This window comes from Podarcis liolepis (assembly GCF_965112155.1).
Source record: "Podarcis liolepis genome assembly, chromosome: 5".
Taxonomy (NCBI): Eukaryota; Metazoa; Chordata; class Lepidosauria; order Squamata; family Lacertidae; genus Podarcis; species Podarcis liolepis.
In genome coordinates, this window is record NC_139556.1 from 67551251 (window position 1) to 67565648 (window position 14398).

The window sequence follows — 14398 nt, forward strand, 5'->3', positions numbered from 1 at the left end:
ACTTTTCTTGGTTTTTTCATGTGTCATTCTTCCCCTGTGAGATATTTCCATAGAGGTCTTCCCTGACATCCTGGGTGCATCCACTTCAAAGCTTTCCACCCTCTTAGTTCAGCAAGTATACCTTTACATGGGACACACACCAACCAGGCACATCTGAAGCTGAGCTGCACAGAGGGCGCAGACTGCAGTGACCCGCCATAGATAAACATTTGTCTATAGACTGTGAAGGTGATGCACGTAGTGCTGGCCAAACTCTGTCCAGATTAATTTGGAAATGGGTGGGTGATAATGAGAGCACTTTTTAAAAAATGATTTATTTTGAGGGCTCCGAATTGAGCCATGTACAGTGGAACCTCGGGTTGCGAATGTGATCCGTGGCAGGACGCACGTTTGCAATCCGCAGCGCCACGTCTGCGCATGCGTGGGTCATGATTTAGTGCTTCTGCACATGCGCGAGTGCCGAAACCCGGAAGTAACCCACTCCGGTACTTCTGGGTTCAGCGCAGTGCACAAACCGAAAACGCGTAACCTGAAGCGTCTGTTACCTGAGGTACCACTGTATATATATATTGTTGCTGGTATCCATCTGTCTCAAGAGACAATGGAGTGCACCTCCCAGGGTGGAGAATCACAGCGCCCGCTGCCTCCCACGTTGTTTTTGTGGTGTTAGCAGCACTGAAGTGACCTCCCCAGGGCACAAGCCTGGGCAGTGTGTAAGGAGGTCCTGGCTGCCCAGATGACAAGACACCCCCCCTCGGCCCCACTGATGTGGTCCAAAGGAAAATAGAGCAATACATTTGGCACCAGCTTGGTTGCAGGAGTTGCCAGAAGGAGGTGTGCAATGTGCCATCCAACCATTTTAGGGACTCCACTCTGGATTTATTTAGGGTTTACTCCTTAGCCTTTTCTTCTCCTGAAGATGTCTCACAAGGCAACAGGTACAGATTTTTTATACGGATCTTATATACAGCAGTACCTCGGGTTAAGTACTTAATTCATTCTGGAGGTATGTTCTTAATCTGAAACTGTTCTTAACCTGGGTACCCCTTTAGCTAATGGGGCCTCCTGCTGCCGTGCCGCCGGAGCACAATTTCTGTTCTCATCCTGAAGCAAAGTTCTTAACCCGAAGTACTATTTCTGGGTTAGCGGAGTCTGTAACCTGAAGCGTCTATAACCCAAGGTACCACTGTATGTGCTTGTACAGTCTTCCTTTCTATAACATATGTGCATTCTTCTTAATTGCAGTGTGAAGAAAGGCAGCTTTGGCTGGGGCATTAGTGGCAATTTCACATATCAGACAGGTAATCGGCTCCTATTGGGCACTTCCTATGTCATGTGGCCCACTGATAGCTCATCCCTGGTGATCAAGGATGTAGCAATCGCTGTTGTTTTTAACATGATTGGACCCACCTCCCAGTGCAAATCTGCGTCTCTTGGTGGTGGTGGGCAAAATAAGCGGGCATTTTCATGCTGCTGATGCCATGTAGACTGCATGCACAATAAACAACCCCCTGGAGAGACCCTTTTATTGTTTTTGTTGCAACAGAGCAGCACCACTGTCCCTCTAGCATTGTTTTGTTTGAGCATGTTGCAAGCTTGCTTCATGTACAACTGCCGCCCTTAAGCCTACTTCCTCACAGAAACAGTTTTCTTCTAATCACTTATTTGTCATTTTTTCCTTTAGAACGGTACGGAGCTGTTGGACTTGCCCATCATGGGAAGAAGGGTCATGTGACTGGTGTGATTAAAGAAAAACTAGTTAGATCCAGGTCTGACCATCTAGGGAGAAAATAAGTTGGGGCCTGCCCAGGTTTCAGTCGCCAGAAGATTATAAATAGTTGCCAGCTGTTGCTGCCTTTTCCAGAGAAACTTCTCTTGTGTGGATTAATGCAACAACGGCAACAACCTTTGGAGCTGAGCGCAACTTTGATACCACCAGTTCCTTGGATCTGCATCAGTGCTTTCTATTTCTCAAAGGTAAGTGAAAGACCTGGGAAGAATTAATTCTGTAAAGACCAGCTGATGGTGGGTTTGCTGTGGTGGCAAAAGAGTCGAGGAACCTGAAACTGGAATTCACTTTCCATTTCCCAGTTGAGATGGATTCAGGACATTTCTAGACTATAAACTGAAACAGGTGTTGCTTCTTCCTGGCTGCCTAATAGATCAGTACTCCTCATGCATTCATGTTTCTGCAGTGCCAAGACAATGTTGTCATCATCATCATCATCTAATCAAGATTTACCATTTCTAGGGGAAATCCAGTTATTAAAAAACAAACAAACTCTGATGTCTACTACACTTTTGTGATATCTCAGCGACCCATTTACAATAGTATGTGGCTATCCAGATGGAAGCACAGTATTGTTAATTTATTATTATTTCATTTACATACTACTTGTAGGATTGCTGTATTTTAGAGAGCAAAAAAGAGGACACATTTGCCGGCTTCTACTTTTAACTATGGATTGCTATGATGACTCTCATGAAATGAGGACCTGTCCTGGATAAAGAGGACATATGGCAACCCATAGTCTCTAACTGGTGTGCAAGAAGGCAACAGAACAGAGACAAAATTATCTTTTCCTCTAATCTTTTTGTTAACCACATTGAGGTTTCTTGCAAACAAGCGGTTTATAAATTTTATGAAATAAACAAATAAAACTAGATAAAATTAACTATAAACTTGGTGTGTATGTTGGGGCAAGGGATCTTTACTTGAAATGCCAGCTGAAATAAAGAGGTCTTCTTCACCAGGTGCTGGCGTGTGTGGGTATGTGAGAGTCCTGTATAATCTCCGACTGTAACTGTTAGAAGTTGCTAAATTGTATACATCCTTCTGGAATTTCTTTGGGAGTAAGGAATATGCGTTTTTCTAAAAAACATATAGCCATAAGTCTCCAGAGGGGAAAGGCCATGCTGAATTACATGAGTGTGGTATGGGGTGTTTTGTGCGGGATACAGTGGTGCCTCGCAAGACGAAATTAATCCGTTCCGCGAGTCTCTTCGTCTTGCGGTTTTTTCGTCTTGCGAAGCACGGCTATTAGCGGCTTAGCGGCACTTAGCGGCTATTAGCGGCTTAGCGGCTATTAACGGCTTAGCGGCATTAAGAAAAAGGAAGCAAACTTGCAAGAACTCGCAAGACTTTTCGTCTTGCGAAGCAAGCCCATAGGGAAATTCGTCTTGCGGAACGACTCAAAAAACGGAAAACTCTTTCGTCTTGCACGTTTTTCGTCTTGTGAGGCATTCGTCTTGCGAGGTACCACTGTATTATGCTTTGCTGAACTTCCAGAGGTTTTTGGAGTTCTTGCCTAAAGAGACAGCAGTTACCGTATTTTTCGCTCTATAAGATGCACCAGACCACAAGACGCACCTAGTTTTTGGAGGAGGAAAACAAGAAAAAAAAAATCTGAATCTCAGAAGCCAGAACAGCAAGAGGGATTGCGGCGCAGTGAAAGCAGCAATCCCTCTTGCTGTTCTGGCTTCTGGGACAGCTGCGCAGCCTGCATTCTCTCCATAAGACGCACACACATTTCCCCTTACTTTTTAAGAGGGAAAATGTGAGTCTTATAGAGCAAAAAATACGGCATATGGGATTTGGGTAGGGGAGCATCTTTTCCCAAATATACGTCAGTTACCAATTTTGTGACCTGAGGAGAAGCTGTGTACAGTAGTACCTCAGGTTAAGTACTTAATTTGTTCTGGAGGTCCTTTCTTAACCTGAAACTGTTCTTAACCTGAAGCACCACTTTAGCTGCCGCTGCGCCACCAGAGCACGATTTCTGTTCTCATCCTGAAGCAAAGTTCTTAACCTAAAGCACTATTTCTGGGTTAGCGGAGTCTGTAACCTGAAGTGTATGTAACCTGAAGCGTGTGTAACCTGAGGTACCACTGTATTGGGAAAATAGGAGAAGGCAATCAAAACCATTCACCTGTGAGAGAGAAGAATAACAAGGAACAGGGGGGGCGGCGCTCTGGATGTCCTTTTTATTGTGCATTCATGATGATTTGTGCCCTTGACTTGCAGGTACCAGGGTGGTTAAATGCACTCCTGCATCCAATGCTATTTGTGCCTGTAAAAGTTTAAGGATGGCCATGCTGCTTCATTAACAATTGCTGCGTAGCCCACAGCTTCCTGCTGAAATCCTGTTTTTTTGTACATCAGATGTTCTGATTGTTACTGTTATTTTGCTTTTGTTGCACTATAGCACTAGGGTACCCTGGCAATGTTCCAAATTAAATGCGTTTTTTTGTGACACACCCACTCTCCCAAACTTTTTGTCAATGCTGTATAGCAGCGTTCCTGTCGGGTTGTTGGAAGGGGCTACGGTTTAGCATAGGAATCGCAGCCTGAGCACAAAAACTTTAAAAGGTAAAGGTAAAGGGACCCCTGACCATTAAGTCCAGTCGTGACCGACTCTGAGGTTGCGGCGCTCATCTCGCTTTATTGGCCGAGGGAGCCGGCGTACAGCTTCTGGGTCATGTGGCCAGCATGACTAAACCACTTCTGGCGAACCAGAGCAGCGCACGGAAACACCATATACCTTCCCTCCGGAGCGGTACCTATTTATCTACTTGCACTTTGATGTGCTTTCGAACTGCTAGGTTGGCAGGAGCAGGGACCGAGCAATGGGAGCTCACCCCGTCACGGGGATTCGAACCGCCAACCTTCTGATCGGCAAGTCCTAGGCTCTGTGGTTTAACCCAAACTTTAGAAGTGGCAAAATCAAATGGTGATATGGTTGCATGGCAATGTAGCAAAAATAACATGAAAGGGTGTGGGGAGAGAAGCTTGCACTCTTGTGCCTCTCCCACATACTTCTTATAGATGCCATATGCTGGCATTCTTGTGGTCTGCCCCCTCCCCGCAGAAAAGGATGGTTTAACACACCAGTCATAACACAAACATAAAGTTTTTTAAAGTGTGCAAATGGAAGTTTGGTGGCCTGGCATTGCAGTTTGACTTATTGCTGCAGGGAAGGGAAGCGGGGATTGCAGGAGCATGGACGATGGAATGAGCAAAGTTAAAGTTTGGGTGCAATAATCATAGAATCATAGAATTGTAGAGTTGGAAGGGACCCTGAGCAACCATCTAATCCAAAACTCAGGAATATGCAGCTGCTCCATACAGGAATCAAACCTGGGCCCTTGGTGTTATTGGCATCACGCTCTTACCAACTGAGCTGCAGAAGCACCAGGGAAACATCACTAAACAACCAATAAAGTAGAGTGATGACTAGATGGCCCAGTATAAATCCATTTAAAATGTGCCATTCATGTGTCAACGACATGTTACTGCATGCCCAGGTAGTGGGAAAGACAGTCAGGAGAGGGTCAGGGTATTTTGGGTAGGAAACTAACATTGCAGAGTTGTCATCAGTCTGGCTGTCCGAGGCACATCTAGCCTTAAAATAAATGGGTGGGACCTGCTAGAAAATGTGGTGTGAAATGTTCTTGCTCAGGATACTCCATTCCATTCCCCTGGCCCATTTCCCCAACTACCAGTTAGCATTCCATGCCATGACCACTCAGTATACTCTGCTTATTGAGCTCTTTTGAAGAGTCTCCACCCCCACACCACAGAGGCTTAAAAGATATTTTTGGACATCTGCAAACCTCCCTCTTATGCAAGGGCAGTGCCATTTTTGACGACTTAAACAATGTCACTTACAGCCCAACCACTGCAAGTAGAGGAAATGATGCTTTCACATTAGGAAATTTGCAAACCATCCCATTTAACTCTCCCTCCCTTTGCCCTGTTGATGGTGTGGGGGGCGGGGGGCGGCAAAATACCTTATGGACACATTCCCGGTCTGCTTTTAACAAGTTTTCAGTGTGTAGTTATTTGTATTCTGTGAGTCTTGTGTCTCTGACTAATCTGTACATGACCCTTTAACAGCCAGTGCAGACCACTGGGGCTGGGGCAGTCTGGCAAAGCACAAGATGGCGTACCTCACTCCATGTGCAAACTGGCAATGAAATTTATTTCAACGGTGTCCTTCACTGGTTTGAGGGAAAACACATAAATCGGCAGTATTTCTCAAGAAACTACAGGACACATATGGATTGTGGATCATGTGTACTCAAACAAAATGCTCTAAAGCCAGAGAAAACAGGAATGCTCACACAGTCTGTGACTCTTTTCTTCATCTTTGCAGGGCTCTCTGCTGACAATGTGCGTGGGGACGTGTGCTAGGATCCTGGGGCCATGCCTCTTGACCCTGGGCCTGCTTTCTGTTGTTGCCAACACTCTCCTGCTCTTTCCCAGTTGGGAATGGCGTTATCTACAGATGGGTCACATCACAAAGAAAGCTATGCTGATGCCAGGAGTGTGGGGAGGAGGCTTATTGGTAAGTGGATATTTTTCTGTCAAGAATCTACGTAGGAAACCATAAGGCCTGCTCTTTTTGTCTTCTGTTTTGTTGTTTATAACCAAACAAGGTTTTGCCATTGGAGGTGGGCAGGGTACATGCAGAGCAAGGATATACTGAAGAAGAGTTTGGATTTGATATCCCGCTTTATCACTACCCGAAGGAGTCTCAAAGCGGCTAACATTCTCCTTTCCCTTCCTCCCCCACAACAAACACTCTGTGAGGTGAGTGGGGCTGAGAGACTTCAGAGAAGTGTGACTGGCCCAAGGTCACCCAGCAGCTGCATGTGGAGGAGCGGAGATTACAAGTCTACTGCTCTTGACCACTACACCACACTGGCTCTCAGTTTTGCCTGAAAATTCCATTCATGATACACTGAAGACAATTTGTCCAATTCAATGGCAGTTTGGCATGCAGTATCTTATATCTTGTATAAACTGACCAGGGTTGTATCCAATGTAGTGCTACCACCAGTGCAAGGATAGACATGTGTAATAGAGCATCCCTCCCCCCCTTCCCCCCATGGGACCCCTAAATCTGTCCTAGGGGTCCCACCAACCCTCTGGAGCAGATTTGGAGGACACAGGGCATGCGTTGTGGAGAGGGAGGGATGTTCCACAGCCATACATTCTTTTGTTGGTAGAACAAGTTAATTGGATTCTTCCCCAGATTTCTGAAAATTCTCAAAAAGGATGGCTGAGCTATAGCCATTTAACCCATGTGCATTGAAAGGGCGCTGTGCATGCTTCTTCTGTGTGACATGCTACTCCATGTTTGCTTTGCATGTGTGTGTGTGTGTGTGTGTGTGTGTGAGAGAGAGAGAGAGAGAGAGAGAGAGAGAGAGAGAGTAGCTGCCATGAGTGTGGTTTCGTTTGATTTGCATTCTCTGGTTGGCTCGTTTCTTCCAGTGATCTGCTGCACATGTTTTTTTTAATATATATATATGTCTGCTATGTTCTGCAGTGAGCTACATTCCAGGGTTCCTGCAAGCCCCTCTGACCTCTTTGCTTGGCTTAGTATGAATGAGCAAACACACAGATTCCCAGACTGAAGATCGCAACTACAGGACTCCACCTGCGGCCATCCTGCTGCTAGGCTACGCAGAGCTAGCAAAATTTGTTAACCGAATCCCACCCCAATAAGTTTCAATTTGTGTATTGGTTCAAGAAGTGAAAATGAGGTAGTTTCTCATTAAGATTCAAACAGAATCAAATTGACCCGACACCCCCCCCCCCCCCGCTTAGCAGAGAAGGGTGTTCATTCTGAATCATTACTGTCTTCCCCAGGTCTTCCCAGCCGCAGTTCAGATCACAGTTATTGGATTCAGGGGAAAGAACGCCTCCTGCACTTGGGGAACTTGCCAAAAGGTATGAGGGTGGTAGCTCATTTGTTCCGCTGATGAAAGGCCCTCAGCTTTAATGGCAGGGCTTAACAGTCAAGATTCTTGACAAAGTTCCAGTTCGATACTGTACACGGTTCAGCATTTTCATAGTTCTCAGAGTGATTTCACAATCAATGCCTCTTCACAGGGAACTCTGAAAATTGTGGCTCGGTGAGAGGAATGGGGGTCTCCCAATGACTCTCATTACCCTTCACAGACTACAGTAGTACCTCTGGTTAAGAACTTAATTTGTTCCGGAGGTCCGTTCTTAACCTGAAACTGTTCTTAACCTGAGGTACCACTTTAGCTAATGGGGCCTCCCGCTGCTCCTGCCGTGCGATTTCTGTTCTCATCATGAAGTAAAGTTCTTAACCCAAGGTACTATTTCCGGGTTAGCGGAGTCTGTAACCTGAAACATTTGTAACCTGAAGTGATTGTAACCCAAAGTACCACTGTACAAGGATTATTTGGGAGCAGTGCTTTTTTCTGGGGGGGACACAGGGGTACGCATACCCCTAAATATTTTGTGAATCATTGAGGGACAGTATTTCAATATGAGTAGGAAAATGAGAGTACCCCTAAACATTTTTAAAAGAAAAGAAAAAAACACTGTTTGGGAGACTGTTAAAGGAATATTGCAGTGCTTTGAGAGTATGGTCCTGATATGACTTAAGACCAAGGAGAAGGAAGTTGACAGGCAGTGCCAGCCCTAGACTGGTTGTCAACATGAAGGCAGGCAGATGGGGGCTGGATGAAAGAGGTTAATGGTGCAGTGTCCCATTTGTCCTAATGGACCAGACACTACACTTTTCAACCTGACTCTAGTCATTGCCAAGGTCAAGGACCTTGTCATGCCCCACCCTAATCCAAACTTGGAGGGTGCATTCCCCCATCCAGGAGCCTTGCGGCCTGTTGCTGGTGCCTGTAGTGTAGCAATCAGAAGTTACCAGAAGTTTATGGTTTCCATAAAGCCCTTTAGAACCAATCTCCCTTCCCATTGCTCCTAATTACTGGGGTTCAGCAGTGCAGTTGAAGGGGTCTTGCATAACTGGAATTAGGCCACTTCCAGACTGTCAATACCTTCGGGTGGGATTCAGTCACGTACCAGCAAATTCAGGTTACACAATTATCAATGACTGGGAGGTCTTGAGCAATAATCCCGCTTCCTCAAAACATCAAACTTTTCATGATAAGGAAAGTGACAGGAAACTGCACTGGAACACAAAACGGAGTAAGTGCTCATTAAATAGCCATCGCCATCTCATCTCCTTGCAAACAAGTCAGGATCAATGCTCGGTTATCAGGTCATCTGGAAGTGCCCTTAATTTCTATGCCTCTTTTGCCCACAGATGTTTCTCTCCATTGTATTATCAGGACTGGCCTTGCTGGGATCAGCTGCTTGCTTTGTTTTGTCTGGTGTGGGCTTGACAGAGGGACCTCTCTGCTTTTATAGCTCCACCACCCACAATGGGACGCAGATGACTCAGTGGGATTATCCATTCCTTCAAACACACAGTCAGTCCTCAAACATCAGGTAAAGAAACCTGGAGGTCATGGGTCATTTTATGGAAGAGCAATGCCTATTAACCTGTGCTGAGAGATGTTTTGGCTTAGTGGTGAAAACTGAGACCCATTCTCCATTGAGTTCAGAGTCATGGCCAAAAAAATGAGCCGCAAGCAATGACTTGATGATAGGCCCCTCCAGAGAGGTGGGGGTTTTGCCAGGTCTGTTCTGCAGGACTGAATGGATGCTGCACTGCCCAAAGATCATTCCACTTTATTAATTCTTCTGTAATGCTTCCTGAGTGATACTGTAGTATTGCTGTCCAGGGGACCCCTCTTATGCTATAGTGTGACAAAAGCAAGACTACCACCATCCCTGGAACAGTTGTAGTATGAAAAGTTGCAGAATTTAAGCAGGAAGCTACAGTATGTCTGCCCTGAAGTTTTTGCAGGAACAAACAGTATTGAAAGTGGGATCACATATAACTGCCCCAATACAGTGGTACCTCTAGTTGCGGACGGGATCCGTTCTGGAGGTCTGGCTGGATCCCGAGGTTTTTGCAACTGGAGGACCGCTTCTGCGCATGCTCGTGTGGCAAAACCTGGTAAAATACTTCCAGGTTTGCCGCTTACGTATCCCGAAGTTTACATAACCAGAGGGTTATGTAAGTGGAGGTACTACTGTACTATCATGAGCACAAATAATCGTGAATGCACAATAAAAAGGATGTCTGGAAGGGCATATGGCTTTCTGTATATTGTTGGTCCCGAAGACAGAACAATTATATAGACGGTCAGTGTTTCCAAACAAGTTCTCTGTTACTGACTCCCATTAAACGTGGCTCATGCAGCTCAGGAGCCCGTATCTGCATTACTCAATTAAATTGTGAGGCTAGCTTGAGCTATTTCCCAGGGGAATATTACCTGTCCTGTGCATCAAAACATACACAGAGAAACTGGATTGGGGGCACTGGCAATTGCAACAAGCACCAAAGAATATGTAGGGATAATGTTGCTGGGAGGGAAAAAGTGAAGGAGTCTCAGCATGTATGGATCACTTGTTAAGGAACTCTATCATAGTGGAAGGTCAGTAGAACCGGGATGTCAACAAAGCAGCGACACTTGCAAGTGCAGGGAATCCTAAGGCAGAGAGGTCTTCTGTCCAGGTGAATTACTATTACTGCTACTAACTTCTACAATGATGGTGTCAGAAGGGCAACCACATGTCTTTGATCTTGAGACAATGCAACCAGGGAAGACAATATTTAATATTATATTGTAAATGTAAAACCATTTAAGGAAAAATGGTGCACAGGACAGCATGCTCAGTAACCCAGTAAATCCAGAAATCTTTGTCTAATCTTTATCTAATACTCTGTTGGAAGCCTCCCAGAGTGCCTGGGGCAACCCAGTCACATGGGTGGGGTATGAGTAATAAATTATTATTATTATTAAATGTACAAAAATAACATCTCCTGATTGAACAGCTTTCCCTTGTCCTTCGTTTATAATGTATCTTCACTTACAACTTTCTCATTCAAAATCTGTTCCTTTAAGGACTCGGAATTATTTGTATGATCCTCCCCTTTGGAACAAAGTGTGCATCGAGCCACGTAATATTGTGAGCTGGAATGTCTATTTCTTCTCGGCTCTCTTAATCATCAGCACAGTGGAAATGGTCCTTGCTGTTCTCCAGATCATCAATGGCTTTTTTGGATGTTTCTGTGGCTTATGTGAAAAGAAATAGGTAACAGGAATTCACTAAAATGTTGTAACTTTGTTGTTGTTGTTGCATATGGCCTGTGAATGGTCCCTCTGCCTGCATCCACACACCAACAGGTGAAGATAGAAGCAAGTGATTGTTGCTAATATTCCTTCTACCCTTGTCAACGCAGATACCTAATAAGAAGGGTAGCAGTTGGTCAGAGTAGTTTACTTTGTGATAGCGGGAAGGGGAATAACATAATATGAATGCTGGTTGACCAATAGAGAAACTTCCATATTACCACATTACCAAAAAGACAGCAATAAAAGTCAGACATGCAACAAAGATACAGATCACTAGGCTCATATTGCATCATGCAGCAGCTGCTGCCAGTCTGTTTTGTACTCTAGAAATATTAAAAGGGATAGAGCAGGGTTCTGATGGTGGTTTCAGCAGTCGGTAGAGACCAAATAGCTTTGTGGCTGCTTGGAAAGGTGCCGTGTGTGTGTGTGTGTGTGTGTGTGTGTGTGTGTGTGTGTGTGTGTGTACGTACACACACACACACACACACACACACGTGCAGTTGAGGAGTAAGTAGGGAGAGTCAGCAATAGTAGAAGAGGGGAAAGGAAGTTGTGTGGGCCCATAAGATGAATGCTAAAACCCACAATTCAGCAATATTTTTGCTAGAGCCAATCAAAATATCACAAAATAGTGAGCAAGCTTTTGATTGCTCCAGACCTCTTAAACAGGCAGGATGTTACACAAAGTAGTGAGAAGGGCAGGGGAGGGCACCAAAAAATAATAACAAACGAAGTCTTAAAGTTGTAGCCATAAAGATTACATCCCAAGATGGACTGAGAAGAAGACGGCAGGCAGGAGACATGAAAGAAATCTAGGATTCTGGGACAGAAGAATAAAACGTCTGCTCCTAATATTTTAGAACACGGAGTCCCAAAGTTACACAGATCTTTACCCAGCCCTGAGCAAAATGCACTGGTTCCTAGTTCTAGCTCTGGCAGCTCACGGCTAAAAACAGCATGCCCTTGAGCAGTTTTGAAAATAATGACATTTCAGTTTGTTTCCCACATTTTTGCAATTACATTATATCAGGAGAGGTGAACTTGTGACCCTTCAGAGGTAATGGACTTCAACTCCCATCAGTCCCAGCAAGCACGGCCAATGGTCAGGAATGATGAGAGTTGTAGTCCAGCAACATTTAGAGGACTCCAGGGAGTATATATTTAAATAATAATAATAATAATAATAATAATAATAATAATAATAATAAGAGAAAACTGAGTCAAACTCTGATGAAGATTTCTGTGAAACACACAGACCAGCATACTCAGATGTTTTGGCCCCCACATTTTTATTGTTTGCAACATCAGTTCTTTAGGATCAAGATGACAGACTTTGTTTACTTAATCTCTCTCTGTATGTGAGATTACAAAGATATGTGCATTAACCTGTATCCGCAATCATCAACTTTCATTGCTGCAGCCTCTGCGCATTTCTGATTCCTCTGTTGTTCCTGAAGCCTCAAGATGCTGCTTGCCAGACAGTAATGAGCCATCACCCACCTTTCAGTGCAAGGAATATCATTGTCTTCCATGGGCATCATTGTCAGCTACTGTCAGGAGATGTAGACTGGAACTGCTGTCACTAAGGAAATGCTTACAGTGTCACAGATCTAGATTGACGTCCTGGGTTTATTGATCTCAGTGCTTTGAGATTTAGTCATGTTGTTGTGTTATTTATTTAATTATTTATACTTCCTTAACATCTACCCAAGTCCTCCTTTCCTATGCTGAATGAACACATGTTCGTGTTCCTGCTATTTCTAAAATTCAAACACTCCTGCCGACATGAAATCAAGTCAGAAAGCACGTTGGGTTGTTCTGGGAGGGGGGGAAATGGCTACACAGGAGGCATGAATGTAGAGATTTTTTGCACACAGGTTCAGTTTGTCTCAGGTCTTCTGGCTTTGGGGCTCTACTTTCTGCCTCCCTTGCCACAGGCCCTTCAAGTGAGAAGGCCAAACCTGATGAGCAACAGATTTTGGAGTCCATGTCATGGATTGGTTGGCAAGTGGAAAGAGGCACCGCAAAGAGCCACCTAATACATTGGTCTAAGAAAGGGATCAGTGCTGCTTTACTCAGACTTTAAAGTTTAGAGCTATTCGAATGCTAGAAATGTGTACATTTTCTCAAGCAAAGGCAAGGATGGTCTAGGAACAAGGCAGAGCAACATCAAGGAGACAGTTCTAATCTGTTTTGCTCACATGAGAGGCCCCTGAGGCCCCACGGGGCTCCAGAAATGGAAACTGCGTTCCTGAATTCTCTTTGGCAACCATACACATTCCCACCCTCCAGGAAGGGGAACCTATGGACTTCCAGCTGTTCCTAGATAACATCCAGGACCATTGGCTGGACTGCCCGGGGCTGATGAAAGTTGGGAGGCCACCAGCAAGTTCCTCACCCCTAGATGAAGGGAATGTGTAGAGTTGACAAGTTGCACAACCCAAAAATCCATTCAATACTTTTAAATACTCATATTAAGATTGGTGTTTAATTAGTTTAAAATTAAGGAAAACAAATGTACAGTACATCTGTACGAACAAGCTAATTTTTAAAGAATTGCAATATTTTCCGATTATGCTGCTGAAGATGAATTGGGAAGGGTAGGGCAGGAGAGCTGTGTTTCCAGGTCTGTGTTTTCTATACCTTCTGTAGGGCTGTCATATGTCGGTGTTTTCCCAAAAATAAGCTCAACAACTTTGCCCGGATTTTCATCTTTGGAAATATGGCAACCCTACCTTCTGTTACAAGAGTAGGTTCAGAAGACTTGTTATTTTCAAGAGAGAGGGGGGAGTATATTTTGAGTGGGATGACCTGTATGTCTTCTTCCATAACATTCAAAACATGTCAGAAAACAATTGCCTAGCTGTGTTATGTTCAGACCTTGTTTTGTGTTAATTGCCACCATGATAGGTGGCCTTGTTGGTTGAAGCTGCTGAAAACCTGTGTGAAAATAAATAAAGATACCTATTTTTCTATACATTTTTTAAATGATCTCAGCCAATGATACTTATTATAAAAGGATTCAGGGCTACCAGATGCCACCATGATGCCACTTTTCTTCAGTTTTGATACCATTCACCCACTCTTTTTATTCCTGAGAAGTCAGATAGCATTCATTCTGGACGGCTGCATTCTCCATACTTTCCCCATTGTCCTTCACTTCCCTCAAGTGTTTATTTTTCACTTCAGTTGCGACACAATCCTTACACACCTGAATTGACTGTACTGTAACACTATTGCCTCACCCCAAGTTGGGGATGTTGTTAATTAGAATTTCACATCCTGAACCCCTGGAAGCCCTAGCAGCATGCTGGCACCATTATCCTCACATAAAAAGTGGTGAAACTAACAAAGGGAG

The 14398-nt window shown here is 44.4% G+C and overlaps 1 protein-coding gene across 1 annotated transcript; it reads left to right on the top strand.

Annotated features, from left to right (window-relative positions):
* The first annotated feature begins 1676 nt into the window (after positions 1-1676).
* On the top strand, positions 1677-14015 carry TM4SF19 (transmembrane 4 L six family member 19). Its single transcript, XM_083506645.1, has 6 exons — positions 1677-1977; positions 6156-6347; positions 7655-7735; positions 9099-9283; positions 10810-10999; positions 12461-14015. Exons 1-5 carry the CDS (start codon positions 1888-1890, stop codon positions 10997-10999), a joined length of 738 nt encoding a protein of 245 aa, XP_083362771.1. The 5' UTR covers positions 1677-1887; the 3' UTR covers positions 12461-14015.
* The last annotated feature ends 383 nt before the right edge of the window (positions 14016-14398 follow it).